The sequence below is a fragment of the Chaetura pelagica genome, unplaced genomic scaffold, assembly GCF_000747805.2.
Source record: "Chaetura pelagica isolate M959 unplaced genomic scaffold, ChaPel_1.0 scaffold47, whole genome shotgun sequence".
Classification (NCBI taxonomy): domain Eukaryota; kingdom Metazoa; phylum Chordata; class Aves; order Apodiformes; family Apodidae; genus Chaetura; species Chaetura pelagica.
In genome coordinates this window covers 3484666-3502885 of record NW_009954140.1, presented here as the reverse complement: position 1 = coordinate 3502885, position 18220 = coordinate 3484666, and the positions used below count along the sequence as shown (strand labels likewise).

Sequence of the window (18220 nt, the reverse complement as noted above, 5' to 3'; positions counted from 1 at the left end):
CAGGATGGCAGGGACTTCAGGGATCATCTGGTCCAACCTTTCTTGGCAAAAGCACAGTCCAGACAAGATAGCCAAGCACCCCATCCATGTGAATCTCAAGTGTCCAGTGTTGAGTAATCCACTACTTTCCTGAGGAGATTATTCCAACGCCTTATTGTTCGCAAGGCAAAAATCTTTCTCTGATCAGAATCTCCCCAGAAGTAACTTCTACCCATTGCTCCATCTTTCTCCATGTGACTCCTTGTAAAAAGGCAGTCTCCATCTTCTTTCTAGCTGCCTTTCATATACTGGACCATGGTGGTAAGGTCTCCCCCCAAGCTCTCTTTTCTCAAGGCAGAACAAACCCAGTTCTCTCAGCCTTTCCTCACACAGCAGGCTTCTCAGTTCTTGGATCATCCTTGTGACCTGACTCTCTCCAGCCTGTCCACATCCTTTTTGTATAGATATGGATTTATCTTCCTTTTATCACCTCTTAGAAATCAACCTATTAATAAACAGTGGTTAGTTGTATAAGACCAACCAGGCCAGCAGAGTAATCTGTTCCCATCCTGTAGACAAGAGTTGCATGGACACACTTCTTCAAAGCTACCTCATCTCTCTCCAGCATTTTGCTCTAAAAGGCTTTAGAACACGACGAGTTAATATCATGCCATCTTCACCACATTATATGAAAATGCTATTACTTTTCCTCCATATTACCCCTGACTTAAATCGTCAAACATTGTGTATAGTCAGTTCAGCTGAAGAACAGCAGATCAGGAGCAGAAGGAAGTTACAAGATAAGAAGTCAGGATTAATTTGCTTGTGTCCAGGTATAAAGTACTTCAAGATAAAGCTCATGTAAATGAGTTTTTGCAGTTTACAGAGAGTTAATACAAAGTTATTCCCACCATAACATGAGCAAAGGTGGATTTCACGCTTACACACACTTTGGAACAGCTGCCTCTGTTGCAATAATTTAAACAGGTCCTCAAGAAGAGAAAAAAAACAACAACACAGAAACAGTGATTCACTTCTGTTTAATCAGACACTGTTACAAAGTGGAAGACACACATTACAGATGTGTATATGTGCAGTGATCCATTCTGGAAGCATACAGTTCACAGAAGGTTCCCAATGGATGCAAATTATGTCAGCTGCATGTTTTCGTTGAGTCTTCTTTGTAAACTGAATGCTATAAAATTAAGCTTAGTTACTGTTACTCTTATTTGCATGCATTAAAGTGAGGCACATACTTACCAGTCTCTCACTTTCTCCAATTAAAGTCAACATTGACGTTTTACCACCTGTCTTTTGAAATAGATCAATGATCCCACACCTTTCATACTACTTACACAAGTGCAGTACCAAGTTACAGAAAAAAACCTTCATCCCACACTAAGCTCCGTGGCTGTACTGGTACCGAGAGGGGACATAATTCAATAACGTGCTTTAAAGCACTTTTAAGAAGGTAATAAAACCAGTTTGGAGCGTGGGTTCACTACACAGTGATCAGAATCTCTGAAGGGTGATTCAGTTATTAAGCAGAAGTCTAAATGAAATAGTGCCAACTGACTCACTGTTCCATCTGGATGGAAGACTTCTGAACCATGTGAGACTGGACAGCTGCTTTAAGGGTGTATTAGAAGTTGAGGTACAACTTCAGATTGTTCAGCTGGTTATTAAAGCTCAGATTCCAAGTATTGTTTTGGTCCTGTCTCAAAAGAAAATAAATTTGATTCTACCAAAAAGTACTGTAATTAATTGCTGTAACAAGTTTCACACAGAGATGGATGTTCTACCAGAGTTCATATTAGAATCTATCCTGGACAATCACGCTTTTGGTCGATCCAACACTGGAGACCACCACTGGCCTTTAGGTATCCCCACTGACTGCCATGCTGGCGTACAAGGAATGGAAGTCAGCATCCAGCCACCATGAAAACAGACTTCCCAAAATAATTCAGCAGCCCAAAGCAATCAGTTACCTGATTCTGACTTACTACTGAGCTTTGCAAGAAGTATCAGCTAGGGCCAACGATGGGAGTTAAAAGCAAGATGCACACATTCTGTTCACAGGATAAAGGCCTCACAGCAAGGCAGCCTTAATATTCACACAGATCTGCCGTGAAGATTTAGAAAATACAGGCAAAGTTAAGTTACAGATTTTACTATACAACTTTCCTTTTTTTGTTTTTTTCTAGGGGCAAATACACAACATTATTCAAAAATAAATATGTAGCTAGTTTTGCAGACAAGCAATTTAGTATGAATGACAGAACTGATGCAGAGAGCTGCCAGGAGATGGGCTTCAAGTATATCCATTCTAAAACCTGGGAAGATACAATCCCCTTGCAACTTTGCATGTCAGTATGGACCATTCAGGCAAGCTGGCAAGCTAGGGTGCCTGTTCTACCACACCAGTATATGATCTTCCCAATACACCAATTATACCAAAAGCCCCTCAGAACCACTGTGTGATTACATGCCCTTGAGAAGTGAATTTAAGATAAGTTTTACAGTCTCACAGCTGTGAGACTATGCTCTGTGTTAGAGCACAGAAAGTTCTCATCTCCCATGCTGATACGTAGAGATGAGGTACACAAAGCTTAAATAAAAGTAAATGTATGCAGCTACTCTGGAGAAGGTTGCATCCTTTATCCACTCAAAGAATCTCTCCTGTTTTTCTTTAAGGTGTAAAATGTTCTATAAAATGCAAACATTTCCAGGAATATGGAAGAGGGTGTAAGAAAAAAGAAAGGCAGAGCAGTAACTCTGGGATAGGATAGAACAGCTGGGCAAAATCACATTGGTGGGTAGTCTCTGAAGTGCTGAAATGGGCTAACAAAAAAACCCCAGCAAATCAACCAAAGAATAGGCTCTTGGCTTAAAGGCCTAACAAAGTAAAAATTTATTGGTAGGAGACAGTAATTAGGAATAGCTAAAGAAAAATGAAAGAAAGGTTACATCACTGCTACGGATTCTTACAAACAGGAATGCTTATTCCTCAGCACAACAAATATCGTATCCTGTAACTGGTTCACTGTTAAAAGAGCCTATTTTATGATTGGCATCTTAATAAGTGACTTCAATTTTAGGTCTCCACACTTTTTAGTAACACCAATGACCATTTGTTTAGGTTCGGTATTAAGTTTTCCTTACAAGTGCTTGTAGATATTACCTACTCACAATTGTAGTTAAAACCATTACCAAAAAAAAAACAAACCCTGGTTGCTCACTTACTACTAAAAACTGTAGTAGATAACAGATACATTCACATATCAAAGACCAAAATTCCCCTCATGTACTTAAGTGGTATCATTTGAACAAATTATTTCAAATAGGAACATCAGGTACTTACAGATTAAACTAACCTGTACTGGCAGTGCTGTGGAATTTTTCTTCTCTACCAGTAAGTAGCAAATGCTGAAATTCTGCTGCTAGTTAACAGAAACACAAATTGTATTAAACCAAGGAGTTTAACCCATAATTTAGTTTTCATTAAAAAAAAAGCTGCCAAACTTCCATTACTTCAATTTGTTGCTTAAGAAAAGCAAATGAAGTAAAAGCAACTATAAAACTGCTTCTGGTTTGCCCTTTCTTTTCTGATAGTTCTCATACATAAGCCAGAAGTTTAACAAGGTATTCCTGCTACCTACCACAAACATAAATGAAACTACAATACTTACATTACCAGGTTCTTTCATTAAACAGTCTCATAAAGCAGGTTTTCTTATTCTAGACTTTACAAAAGAAAGAGTAGAGTATATTTTCTTCCACTAAAATTTATGGGAAAGAAGCTAAAGAATTCAGTGTAAGTAACATATATGCAAATAACTAAATGAAAAAAAGAGAGAAAAAAGCTCTGCATGACATTTCAAAGCATTAAATAATTTCCTAAATTGGGATACAGTGAAACAGATTCCTTTGTTTGCATGGCATTAACTTCTGACAATTCAAAGCTGCTGTTAGTGAAAACCATTTCTGCATATTGGCTACCAAGGGCAGTAGAAGTTGTAATTCTACACACACGCCCTTTCGATATAGCACCTGGAAAGATGAAAGGTAAGAAATAAAATCTGAGATGTCAGAAGCCTGAATCTGGGATTAGGCAGTTGGCTAACACAGAGGTATGCTTCCAATGTTATCAAGAGAAGTTTTAAAAGAAGCTTTCAAGCTCTTAATGCTGTGTGTTTGTTGCTTTTAGTTAAGATGATACTGGCTTTAAAATCCTACTAGTAACCCTTAAAATAAGTTAAGACAATATTTATGTGGAATTTAAATTCATTTTCATTAAAACAGCATTGCTGTCAATTGTTCCTACTGCAAGAAAACCCCTAAGAATAAAAACAGTTACTGTAAACTTGCTGAGAAGGTGCAAGCACCTCAGTATTCAAGATGGTGTTCAGGTGTATAAATTACCAACCCTGAAACAGTTCATATAATAGACATTCAATACTGTTGATGAGGATGCCAAGAACAAACAGCTGAGAACAACACTCTGGATCCTGTCGATCAGGACAGGATATGGCTGTCTGCAAAATCAGCAAACAACAGTTCCTGGCTCCCTCACACACACCACCTTCACAAAACAAAACTAACAAATGTAACAACATCTACAGATCCTGTACTCACACTGTATTTTCTTCTAGCAGACTCTTAATGAGCCTCTGCACCATGAAAATCAGAAGGCTGCACAAAGCTGCTGTTTACAGTGTGTGAGAATACAAAGCTTTTTTCAGAACTTAAAAAATTATATACATGTCACATCAGAATCACTTCAGCTCTATCTCAACCCTTTCAAAGGCTGCCTCAAAACTTTTCTTACTCTAAAGTAGCACCCCACCTGCCCCAACTATTACAGGAAGTATGGTAGTCACTGCTAGCTGCATTTTTATAGAACCCAGTCACTACCATTATTTCACTGGTCTAATTATTTTGATTGCAAGTATATCAACTTTTTAAAAAAGTTCTTCTGGACAGCTCCTGAGTATTATGGGCTACAGTCTTTATTAGGCAAGGCATAGAACACATTATGAAGTCATTATACAATTCTAAAGCCAGCCAAAACTTCATATGTGGTACAGTTTATTTGCACCAATTCTCCTTCACTTCTTCTTAAAATGTGGATGCAAATCTACCCAATTTATAAGAGCAGCAGTGATTCTTGCCCTTGCTGAAAAAAAAGAAACATACTCCCCAAGACCTACTTCGATTAATACCTTTAAAAGTCAAGTCACTGACATACTATCCTCAGAAAAGAAATTCTACAACCAATGAGAAGTACAACTTTGTGATAAACAGACTACTGCAACACTGACCTGGCAGTAAAAGCACACTACTGTCCTTCCAAATAGAGATCTCATTTACAGTGCAAATATTTTGTTAAACTATCCCACTTAGATCCACACGTGGAGGCAGGGAGGAAAAATGTCACTAAGAGAACTTTAAAGAAAGAGCAAAGTATGAACCACTGGAATTTTACAAGTTGTTTTAAAAGAGGTGCCAGGCCAGCTGATCCAATAGCTGAGGAGATACTCCCAGCTATAATAAGCACAGAGCCACTATGACACCCTTTTGACTAGAAAGGCAACAGCACTTGGCACATACATCTGCTAGGACAAAATATAAAGCACATTAAAAATGCACATCATTACTTGCTGCAAATTTAAGGACAAACATTAGTCTGTAGCAACAGATCAGAGCAACACAAAAGTAATCTGCTAAAGCTACCAACTCCCAAAGAGAGAACAAGAAAGATCTTCCTGTCCAGCCCTTTAGAGGCTCACAGAAAGGACAGGACCGACCCACCAGAAATTAAAAGACAACCCCTCCTTTCATTCATGCAGTAACACCCCACAGAACTGTCTTCCAGAAGTAGAGCGCATGAAATGAATCTTCTTGGAATTGTCCAAAAGCAGCTTCAAGAAAAAAAAAAAATCCATAGCAATGTGGTGCTGAGAAATGCTATGTTTTGCTCACAGAATGTGCCATAACATGAAAAAAAATGGTTCACTTGTTCCAAAATATTAGTATCCAGAACTAAAACAAGTAGAGAGTGAAAATAGGAACTGCATTTTGGAGACATTTTCCCATTAATATGTCAAACCTAGTTATCTTCAGCAGAAACAGAGCAATTTCTCTCATTAAACTTATAGCTCTCACCAAGATATAAGGTATAACCGAAGTGTGGATCTAAGTAGGACATTCCATTGGACACCAGACAGCATAAGTATCTGAATTTTAGCTTTGTGTGCTTCATTACAGCTGAATATGAGTATCTGGATAAAGACTACATATAACTGCTTTAGTCTTAAACAGAAACTAACAATGAAGCTCAGTATCAGGCATCTAAAATTGGACTATTTTTTATTTTGAAACTCTAAGAGATTCAGATACTCTAGGCAAGAAGTACACACCATACTGAATATTATTTTTGGTTAAACATTTTCCTTAAATACTCTAGGGAAGAACTATGCCAAATTCTCCTGTAGACTGAACATGTGAAATCAACACTAGTTGCAGTAGTATATCCTGGAGTATTTTCATCTTCACTGTTACCAAGAGTAGCACCACAATGAGAATTAGAAAAGCAATGCCATGCTAAACAGAACTTATGAAACAGTTAACAGAGGACTTTCCAGTCAGACTCCAGTCTACCATTTGTGTAGGGATGATTTACAGAAAAAATGCAATGGGCAGAGTATAACAGAAACGTGAAATCCACTCTTGTAATTAAGTTATAATTCTTAACTCTATCCTTTAATTAAAATTACCAGAAATCACATTGAGGGCCATTATTTATCAAAATCTTGAAGAAATGAAATGTAGTCTATGCTCATAAAAAAACCACTACAGATCTTAAAAATATCTCAAATAAATCTTAAGCAATAAAACCTGAGTATTTCATTGTTGATATTTCACTGCAAGACCCCCTTGGACAAGACTTGTTCTTCTGAAGCTACAGTTGCCTTAAGCAACTCAAGCATTCAAAGCCACTATCTGCAAGAGTGATAAGCAAAACTAAAGCTCGTTTTTCTTCACAAAGCCTAGAGGTTTTTGCTAGTCATTGTGTAAAAGAAGGAACTTCAGGTCGTCATATACCTAGGTAAATTTTGAATATGTAACAGAATTCCACAAGGTTTCTAAAAAGAGCTATGAGTTTCAGTATTGTTGCAATCAACAAATATTGTCAAGTTTGATGTATTTTGAGATTGATTAAAAGGTTCCCCTGAAACTGACAGAAAATCTGCAGCTTCAGTTTCTCATTCTTCTGCTTCACCAACCTGAATCTCCATTTCTTCATGGGGCTCTACATTAATATTTGTTGTGGTGCAGCTCACGTAAGCAGCACTATTAACAACTTAATCTTCTCCAAGGAAACTGTATTCTGTAATTATTCTCCACAATTCTGTGACTGTAAATGTCACTTTAACTAGTTAAAACCTAAGTATTTTAAGCACTTAAAGAGATCCATCTCCCCAGAAGAGGGAACATTAGTAATTAATATTTACATGCCACTGTCTCAGACTACACAAAGTCACATTACCAAAACCAGAAACAAATACAGCACAAATGCAATGGAGGCGGAGAGGGAAAGGGGAAAGTGTGGCTGAAGGACTACCTGTGCAGCCTTGAAGGAAATGCATTCCCTTAAAAGGTACCCAAACATCTTAAAACATATTCCCTCCCCCTAAGATTCTTAAGAATACAACAAGATAAATATTAATATAGAGCCCATCTACCAAAAGATAATAAAAAACCTAAATTAAAATAAATTTAGGGGCCTTCACCAAACTTGCTGCAAGTTTGGGGACATAAATATCCAACAGCCATGAAGCTGTGAAAGCCCCCAGAATGAATAAAATAAATCCCACTTGCCTCAGACTGAACAGGGCAACACTGAGACTCTGCCTCAGCCTGTCCTATGGCAGGGCTATAGGAAGAAGAAAAATTTAAATTTTAGAAAAAACATGACCCAATTAAGTGAAAGACATGCATTCAAAGTTAACGAAATTCCAGTGATCAAGCAAACAAAAGAAAATTACTGCTACTTCACCTGTTCCTTTAGGCCCAAACAAAACTTTACAGTTGATAGCTATTTATAAATTGGAGAGTTTGTTTTGCTTTGTATCTTGATCAATGGAACATAAGTCAGTTGTCTTGGGGCATTTTTCCCATAACTGATAGTACTTAACTGCACTAGTTCACAAAAAGTAGTTAAAAATTCCATCAGCCACTGAAAATATTCACACTTACCTAAGTATTTACGTAGAAGCTAGACCAGTACAATTATTAAGACATTTCCTATTATTTATAAATGTAATTAGTTACCATTTTAAATTGCAGCCCCCACTCAGGGACTGCTACATCAATCTCAATTTAACTGAAGAGTCATAATACACTTCTTGGCGTTTCTAAGCCTGAAGTAATGTATGCAGAATTCTTTGATTCCTATAAAATACCAGTTATATATTCTGTTCACTTTTATCTGAGTTTTAAGTTGTTACACAGTTCTATGTAAGTACGTTTGCAGAGCTCCATACACTAAAATAATTGCAGAAACCATAAAGGCAGATGCAGCTGAATGTGTTTCTAGAAGCTTGTTTATATTCTCCCATGCATGCACAGAGCGAGGAATAATTATCCACTGAAATTACTAGATACACATCCCAGCCTCAAATTTACTATCAGCATGTAAAAATCTCATCTGTGGAAGAAGGGAAAAAAAAAAATAAAATCTAAGTTTCAGAAAACAAAATTTTTTGTCCACATAAGACAGTCAAATTTTCAGCAACCTTTGCCAAAGGCAAAGGCAGTCTAAAGAAAATATGAAACAGCCATATTAAGACTTCTGAAAAACTAGCACATGCTTTTCCAAGGTTCTTTCATGCCAGTCTCGCCCCTTTCACTCTAAAAATCAGCAGATATGAGATCAGCCTCTCATAATGATACCGAGGGAACAGGCATAAAATAAGTTAGAACCTTTTAAACAAGTCCTAGATGCCATAAATTTAAAGTATTTTGCTAATCATGTTTTACCACCTGTGTTTGAACATTTTCTTGCAGCCTGACTTGTTGGGGTTTTTTTTCAGTCAACATTTCCATTACATTCCAATTTAAAGACTGATTAAATTCCACTTTCAGATTTTCATTTTACTTTAAAATCTGCCACAGTAAATTCAGGCAACAACTGAAAAACAAATCTGCAGTCTACATAATTATATCATTAGAGGCCTACAAGAGATACAAAAGATATCAAAGGCTTCTGCAATCTCCTTCTAGGGAGATGAACTAAGTAAAAAGCTGCCTCTGCGTGGCTGCTCTACATCAGGGATCTTGCTGGCACAACTGTGTCTACTACACTTTGTATCCGTAAACCAAGCCTTAGTCTTTATACAAGCAATTACTACATTCAAAGTAGTTTTTCTCTTTTTGGGAAAATGCACCATAAATCCAACTCTCTGAACATTAAGAAGCAGTATCCAAAGAAATGAAGGCAGGGACCAACAGACAACATATGCACTGAAATATCCAGCTGTTTAGAGAAGAGTACACACAAGAGACACAAGAGGAACTAAAGATAGCCACATCACAGCTCTTACAGCACAGGAATGACAGGAGCAGGAAAGTTAAGTATCACATGAAAAACCATGGAAGAATTGTTCATCTGCTTGCTAAAAATTATTAAGAGTAGTATATGAATAACACATGGCAGTACTTAGTTGAGAGACTATCATAACTTTACAACTAAGGAAAGTGCAATCTTAAAACATGTCCAAGCTGTAAGTCTACATAGTATTAGCTAAAGAAAGGTACTATTACTGGAACAATGAGACATTCACTATTTAAAAGGGAAACTCTGAATTAATACAACTTGCAGAATATGCTGAGTTAAGAGTACATGCAGTAACATTTTCAAGTATTTATCCCAGGAAAAGTAGGGGTCTGAAAACAACATAACCAATAAGTTACGCAAAGACACCGAAAGGAGAAGGTATTTACTTTGCTAGGGACAGTAGAGCAAAGCATCCTTCCAGCAGCAATACGATCTTCAGAAAAAGCACAAGTTCTATAGTTTTAAAAGCAGAAATTAAGATCAATTTACAATCTGAATTTTACATGTAGTATTACAAAAAGGATCAATGCAAGACACTGTAAAAATCTCTCCAGTAAAAAGAATAATTGCAATTATTCTTATTACAAGAAAAACAGAGGAAAACCAGAGTACAAAAGCACTGTCTAGCAGAACAGTTTCATCTGTTAGACTTCTGTATAAAGCAAGATGAAGAACTCACAAAAGATCTGACATTAAGGCCCACTCAGCACATTTGCAAGCCAAATACTGCACATCTGACAGGTGATCAGAAAGAACTGCTTCTCATCAGAGGCTTGGAGTTATGGTCTTAAAACTGCTAAACACTTCAGACAATTCTTCATGGTCAAACTTAAGGCCACTCAGCTGCAATTAGTGTACTGGGTGTTAATAGCCATTCCATTATCCCAAGTTTGAAGCTGAGAGACAATGTAGTATTGTAGCTGTACTGTGTTTCTGGACTATTAAGAAACAGTACATAATAAAGCCACATGAAGTACTCAACTGCAGCTAAAGATTCCCAAGACTTTCAAGACAAAGAGCTAAAATGCTCAGTATTAAGTGAAAAAAGTCCACTATCAACAAAAACACATGTGGAACATAAACCGATATAAAAATGCTGATAAACTCCCTAAGATAGCCTGAAAGAGGTATCTTCATGAATTAAATTGCACAGATAGGGCTTGAGGCTGGAACATGTATTTAAAGTTGACCTGCAAATGAAAAGATCACCACTCCTTTTTTCGCTTGCTGTGACAAAGCCAGGGAAGCCCTCAACTCCCCCATCATAAATATAGGACACTAACATGGGGATATTAGACATTCAGAGAATTACAGCCTAGATTGTAATTTATCACTCTACTCTTATAAACAGATAACTGACCAACTCATATGGGGAAGATCTCTCTTTGAGAACTGTAACTAGGAGAACTGATAAAGGGGTCTCTTACTCTAGGCGCTTCTAGTAATGGCTTGAGAAACTCAGCCAACATCGGATCTAGGCCCACAATGGATGACTTACTGACTTACTTTTAGACCTTCTGAACTCCTGAACACTTAAAAGTAAAAATACAGTATATAACAAAATACTTTTGCTCCTCTTGCATCTCATACATATGTCAAGCTACTTTTTCTCTTTTGCAGGTCAACTTCAATACATCATCTGGAGGTCACTCACCCATGTGACATGCACCTAAGCTTCTAGAAATCTTAATCTAAAAGGCTCCTGAAATTCGTATGCACATTTAAGAGTCAGTCAAAGAATGAACTAACAGAACACATCTGGCACTAGGATATATCTTAGAGCAAACACTTTTACATCCTACGAGTGCCAGGACTAGGAAACATTTAAGATTTATTCAGGACAAGAAAGCACAAATAAACATATGTATTAAGAGAAGTTACAACCAAGAGCTAAGATGTGCCTCCTGCAGCCTCTTTTTTGAGGAGTCAGTTAATAAGTGTACAGGTCTTTGTCTACTCAGACGTGCAGCTAAGGAGTGATTTAATTTTAGAACAAGGAATTCAGATTTTATCAAAACAGCACCAATAAACGTGTTCATTACACCAAAAACTACCATGGCATGCATCTGTACAAACCTTTCAGGCAGTTGTCCACAGCTGGTCATGAATAAAAAGGCATATAAATTTTTCTCTTCTTTTATTACAATGAAGTTTATAACAGTACAGAAAAGTCACACGACCTTAGTGGGTCAGTTTGCTTAAACCCTGAAACAGGAGTAACTCTAAATACATTAAATATTGTTACAAGTTCAGACTTAAATGTACAAGTAGTTGGGAACAGTTACAGCCCTCACCAAACTATGTTGGGGACATGAAGTCCAACAGCACTTGAAGTGCTGTGAAGGCATCATTTCACAAATAGCAACATAATGTCACAGAACTTGCCTTTAAGGTGGTATGTTCATGTAATTCCAGCGCCTTCACAATTTAACGAACCATATTTACTATACTTCACTTCTAAAAACCTAGATGAAACATGAAAAAGAAGCCATACAGTATAAATTGCAACATCAGGAAGTTCCTGTTAATATTCCAAATAATTTTTTCCCATGTAAAATAAGAATGTCCAATAGCTCCTTGCATGTGGGAAGATATTTATTTTTAAAGTCACAATGAAGCCTTAATTGACGGAAGCTCGGCTATATTAACAGCACAAGATGAGAAAAGGTTTAATCTCCAAACCTATTAGAGCGTGTGTAGTAGCATCAGTAGCGGCCACCTTGTGACATTACAGGAGGTCTCATTCCCATTGGAGGTCGAGGAGGTCCACTTTGGTAAGGGGGCACCATCGGAGGTCCCTGACCGTATGGAGGCATCGCTCCAGGAAGATATCCTGGCATGCCCTGGTGATGAGCACCATACTGACCTATAAACAGAACATTTAAGATGCAAAGAAGAATTTTATTTTTTTAAATAATGGGTAGAACTTGCATTTTGTGAAATGTTTCACCCTCCCTGCCAGTATAAGCCACTTGGAGTTTTAAAAAGGTTTATAGTGAAGAAAAATCTTTCAAGAAAAGAAAGCTAAGAAACTCTTGATTACCATGAGGGGGCATGGGAGGTCTCATTCCTTGTTGTGGAGGAATTCCTGGCTGTGGTGGCATCATACCTCCAATTGGTCCAACTGGTGGATTACCCAAAGAAGCCTGTCCTGGTCGAGGAAGATTACGCTGATATTTAGGCAACTGTGCCCTTCTCTCTTCCTAAAACCAGGAACAGACAGACAACCATAACACATTGTAGGGTGAAAACTCGCCAAGTATGAAGTTTAATAAAGTGGATTACAGGTACTAAACTATTTCATTTACAAGCTCAAAGACTGCTACTAGAAACATTACACAGCAGCACTAGGATTTCCCCCAGTTCCTCCACAGCTCCTGTATTAATACTGGCCAACCTGGCATTCTAACACATGCTCTCCTCCCTCAGCTGAAAAAATTACCTTCCTCACAACAAGCTGAGACAAAAAGCCAAATACAAATCTAAAGATATCTGAAGTGAAATAAAATGCCATTTGTTTTTATCCATACATTCTGTATTTCTGACTGCTGTAAGAGCACCAAGACCAATTTTAAGTCTTATCCTACACACACTAGCTGTATCTACTTAACTTCAAGCTTAAGCCATTATGCAGAGAAAGTCCAAGGTATATTTTAGGTTCAGTCATCTCCTATCACTAACAAAAATAAGGCTTAGGTCTGCAGCAGGATCACTGCAATATGCCAGTCAGTCATCACTTTACAACACAGGTTTTCTGGATGCATGGTTCTGTTACACTAATTCTGCACAATCTGCACTCTCAATATTGTTAAAACACATATAATGCAGAAGAAACTCCATTTTAATCAGCCAGATCAGCATAAACCGCATTTTTCAGTAAGAAAATTAAAATCTTTTAACTTACCAGTGATATATCCTCATCTGGATGGATCAACTTACTGGTTGCACTGGTTGTTGTGAGGGTAGCAGGCTTACTTGTTATGGACGTAGCTGGTTTAGCTGCAGTACTGTTTGTCGTGCTAGTGGTTGAGGTTGTAGACTGCGTGTAAGCAGGGAATGTAGGTTTTGGGGGTTCTGTTGTTGTTGCAGGTGTAGAATTCAAAGGTTTGAAATCAGTACCAACTGGACCTGGAACAGCTGCCGCAGCCTGTGAAACACAGAGATCAGTATTTATTTCTTAAAGCATAAGAAAATTCAAATGGTATCTGTTAGACTTCTGACTCCTTCCAGTAAGATACATAATTAAAAGAAGCTTGATAAAGTTCAGCCTTATTGCATACTAGAGCAACTGAAAACAAGACAAAATAAACCCCCGTATATACACATATATACACACACACACAGGGAAAAATCTAAAATGTGCAGGTCAAAAGCCACAACTAGAAAAAAGGAAAAACAAAACACCCCCTCCACTATTTTTATCTCAAATACTAAGTATGCTAAATGTCTAAATCTTTCCTGAATCACTGTTTCATTAACAGCCTGTAAGTACGAATTCATGGTTCTCACTAAATTATTAGCATACTTTAGCAACCGTTAAAGAGTCCAGCTTAAAGTGTTAGTATCCATTAAAATTAGGTATTTAAGAAATGTTGTAATTAAACACTTAAGAAAGCTCTATTGTGTCAGGGTTTAAGCATTCTCTCTATAAAAACACTGCAGTATTTTCACAAAGTACTGTGTCTCTCTATAGATCTTTAATCTCACAAAGAATCAATGGAAGGCAAATATGAGGCCTACTACAGATTCCGGCATCTCATCTCTCCTATGTTTTTCTTAAATAAGGAAAGTTTGCTTTACCAGACTTTCTCTGAAGATGCAGCAATCTCCAAAGCAAGCTTTAGTCATGAGAGAAAGCTTTCATTTCTGGTCACTGTACATTTACAATTACCTGAACTTTCCAATTAAAAGAAAGTATTTCAATTTTTGCACATAATGGAAGTTATAAAATTCCCAATATTATGATGTACTATATTAAACAACAAACTAAAAAAGCCTTCACCATGCATCAAGCTAACCACTGCCCACTAAAATGCATTTAACTGCTTTCATGCTTTTTTAACCCTTTAGAACCAGAATGTTGCATTTCATTCACACTAAGAGAAAATTGGGCACTTTGAGATGCTTATGTCTATTAAGATGCAACTCACAATCAAGGACTCTGCAGTTTTACCAGCTAAACATACTCAGGAATGTAACAGAAATTATCTGAAGATTTTAAGTCAATTTTAGATTTTACAGAACGGTCCAAAGGGTTAAGTTGCAAAGCAATTTGTTTTTTAACTGTGACTTCCTGCGTACTTGTGCTGTGCTAGGAAACAGAGCGTTAGAAGATGCTGACAGACTTTCTGAATTGGAGGAAGCTGTACTTGAGCTTGTGACAGGTGTCCCCATCTGTAGCATAAAAGAAAGGAAACAGTGAAAAGTCTCCAAACAAATGGGTGGACAGTATCCAGATGAAAGGACTTCTTATGCTAAGTCCTTTCTTATTAAAGGACTGTGTTTTTGTAAACAAGTATCTTTGTGCAGAAGTCCAAAATGCAAACAGCACACTGTTTCTGCAACATACTTGAGAGCAAGTAAAAATGTTAGGACTTATATACAAGTGCAATCCAAGGCCAGAGGTCGTAAGACACTACCAATTCCCCACTTCCCTCCCCAAAACATCTGTACAAATTTTTACTACTCTAAATTACTCCTGAAATTTTAAAGTAAAAAACCTCCTAATTCAGGCAATGCTTACGCAAGACTATAGAATAAATGAGTCCACCTATGGGTAGAGAGCCCATTATGAAAAGCACAGGAAATAGTAAGTCATGTCAAGATTTATACTTTGGAAATTTTACATAAAGTTCTATGCAATCAGATTCCTGTAGCTGACTAACAAATCCCTTCACCCACACAAAGCATCCTTATAAACAACAAACTAAAGGGACTAAAGAAATAAGTGTTTTGCCTACTCCTTTCTTCCCAACATGCTTACAGAACTTCTGTCTGGTTTCATGGCTAAGACAAACAAATCTTTAAAAGTTCATACAAGCACTACACTGAATTAAACTTTAGAATCAACACAATCAAGAAACTTAACCAGTCATTTCTCAGGTCTCCTCAATAATACAAGAATAGACGCTTCTGACATCACTTGAAGAATACAGCAAGAGATTCCAGGCTATGGGATACCTTACCTGCCCTGCACTTGGGAAGAGTGGTTTGGTAACCGGAGGCTGGGGAGTAGGTGCAGATGCAGCAGGAGCTGGAGGTCTGTTCAGAATGCCTGGTGCTGTAACAGGCTGTGCTTGTGTCATTGGAGGCATGCCAGGACGAGGACCAACAGGTGGTGGCATACCTACAGACCACAAAAAACCAGCAATAAATCAGGCTGAAGGAATTCAGAATACTCCGTTAGAGGATACTCCTCCGTGTGCCTTAGAACAAAGGCTCTCACAAGGAAGATGTATATTTAAGGCAACAGGAAAATAAAACATGACAAAGGGTTATACCAGCAGTCATCAATAAATGTCCATGCATGGGCAGTAGCCTCAAAAAGTTCAGAGAAATACTGAATTAAGCTGTTTTCTACTAGAGCTTCAATGAAGAAGCAGCTTATGCTCCCAAAAGATCAATTCCATTAATGCAGTGGCTGTTGCCAAGGCCCCGTACCTGTGCTGCCAAGCACATGGGTGAGACTGTCACAAAATCTGTTAGGATGCAACCATTATGAACAGTACCAGAACTCTGACCAAAACACAGATCAGCTCTGCTATGGGTACTCAGCACAGTGGAACAGTGACACAGGGCTACTTTTGCTAGCCTATCATCACAATACATGCACTTGGCATGTGTGGGGCTCTACGAGAGGTTCACAGGGGGGAAGTTAAGGGCTCACATTGGTCCCATCACATTATTGTGCAGCTCTAAATGTTCTAGAGGCTTGCCTCCTGCTCCAGTGAGAAATGTGGGCAAACCAACAAATCTCAAGCCATCACAGCACAGCTGTTGATCAGGTGCAACAACTTAAGGGTGTTAAGTGCTACACAAACTTGAGAAACACAGAAGCCAGAGAAAGTCCAACAGGAAAACTGTATTTTTTACCTTCAAAAACTAATTATTTACAATCAAAAGCTATAAATTAACCCCTTCCCCTATGCACCACAGTAGCTTCTGTGGCAATCAATCCCCCCCAGGGTGGTAGCTTAAGTCTGTATATTCTTTATATAAATCCTAAATCTCAGTGTAACTAAATAAACATAAAGTTAGCTCTCACCATAGTATGAGTTCGAGAACCCTGACCTACCTGGTGGCATACCAGGCATAAGGGGTGGTATTCCTGGCCCAGGAGGCATCATTCCACCCATTGGCATCATCCTGTTAAACAAAAAATGAGCACTGGTATAAACACTCATGAATTCTGAAGACAATTGGCATATACCTGTATTAGATAAAAATTTATGGTAAATAATTTCAAGAAGCTCTCAATAGAGGCAACTAAAACCCAGCTGACTCCACAGTTAGAAATTATTTTCCACAATGAAAAAACACCAACCAACAACCCAAGAAAAACCTCAAACACTTTTAATTTTATTCCTCAAGTTTTCACTTCCACTAGTATTACATTTCCAGAACTGGTGTTTCTCTCAAATTCTATTTCAGGCTACTAGTTTCAGCAGTGTTCCAAGTAACCTACTTCTAGTACACTCAGAAAACATCTAAGTAGGGAAAACTTCTAACTCAATCACTGCACATCTGCTATTACTCCTTTCTGACACCACAAGTCTAATTGAATTACAGCAGCCTCGTACTATTTTAACTTACTCTTCTTCCTCTAGGGAATCGCAGACAACACAAATCTGTAAAACTATGCACAAAATACTCTTAACAGCAGAGACTACAGAATAAGAAAGCTGGAGTTTCAGTGGCATTACATATTCCCTAAGCTAATGACAGGAAAGTGGAATTTTAAATTTTTCTTTTAAATGAGAAGCCCTTACTATGGCATGTTTTTCTTCTATATTAAAACCAGGTTTGTTTTGTTTTTTTCCTTGCAACTGATACCTGGAGAAATTGGTCTGTATTTCCTAACAGAAAGGTGGGATCTAAGTAACTCCTTTTATCTTTATCTACTAAACCACACTAGAAATGAATAAATGTTCCACATATAAAGTATACATACAACCCTTGATATAACCAAATTCCTCCTACACAGGTCTACAACTCCATAAAAATAAGCTGTCTACAACACTAAGTGTTTTAAAACTGGGAACCCTTAAATCAAAAGATCCAATTCCTTTACAGGGAACAAACCAAGTGTAGCCTAAGATTGCTTAAGTTTTTCCAGACATGAAGCTGGATTAGCCAAATGAAATAAAGGAACGCTTGTTATTCAGTCAGAAAGCTAAGCAGATACATAGCAGCCAGCCAAGTGCACACTAAAACTTCAGTAAGAAGCAGTTCCTATTTGTATGATAAGGCTAGAAACCTTCACCACTGCTGTTCCAAAATCAAACCAAATAGTCATCAACTGGGGAGCATTTATTCTGCAAAGCAAATTGCTGCCCAGTCTTATCTTTATTCTCAATTTGTCTACCATTCCTATAAAAGAAACACCCAATGCAGAAGCAGGAA

General features: G+C 37.7%; 1 protein-coding gene across 1 annotated transcript in view; it reads right to left on the bottom strand.

Annotated features, from left to right (window-relative positions):
• Positions 1-11403: 11403 nt before the first annotated feature.
• ZNF207 (zinc finger protein 207) overlaps positions 11404-18220 on the bottom strand; it is a 10678-nt gene continuing 3861 nt past the window's right edge. Inside the window, exons 6-12 of the mRNA XM_010002689.1 lie at positions 16893-16963; positions 15784-15944; positions 14900-14992; positions 13503-13745; positions 12642-12801; positions 12281-12464; positions 11404-12063 (exon numbers count right to left, since the gene is read on the bottom strand). Coding sequence (XP_010000991.1) covers positions 12304-12464; positions 12642-12801; positions 13503-13745; positions 14900-14992; positions 15784-15944; positions 16893-16963 — 889 coding nt within the window. The 3' untranslated portion in view covers positions 11404-12063; positions 12281-12303. The remainder of the gene's footprint in view (positions 12064-12280; positions 12465-12641; positions 12802-13502; positions 13746-14899; positions 14993-15783; positions 15945-16892; positions 16964-18220) is intronic.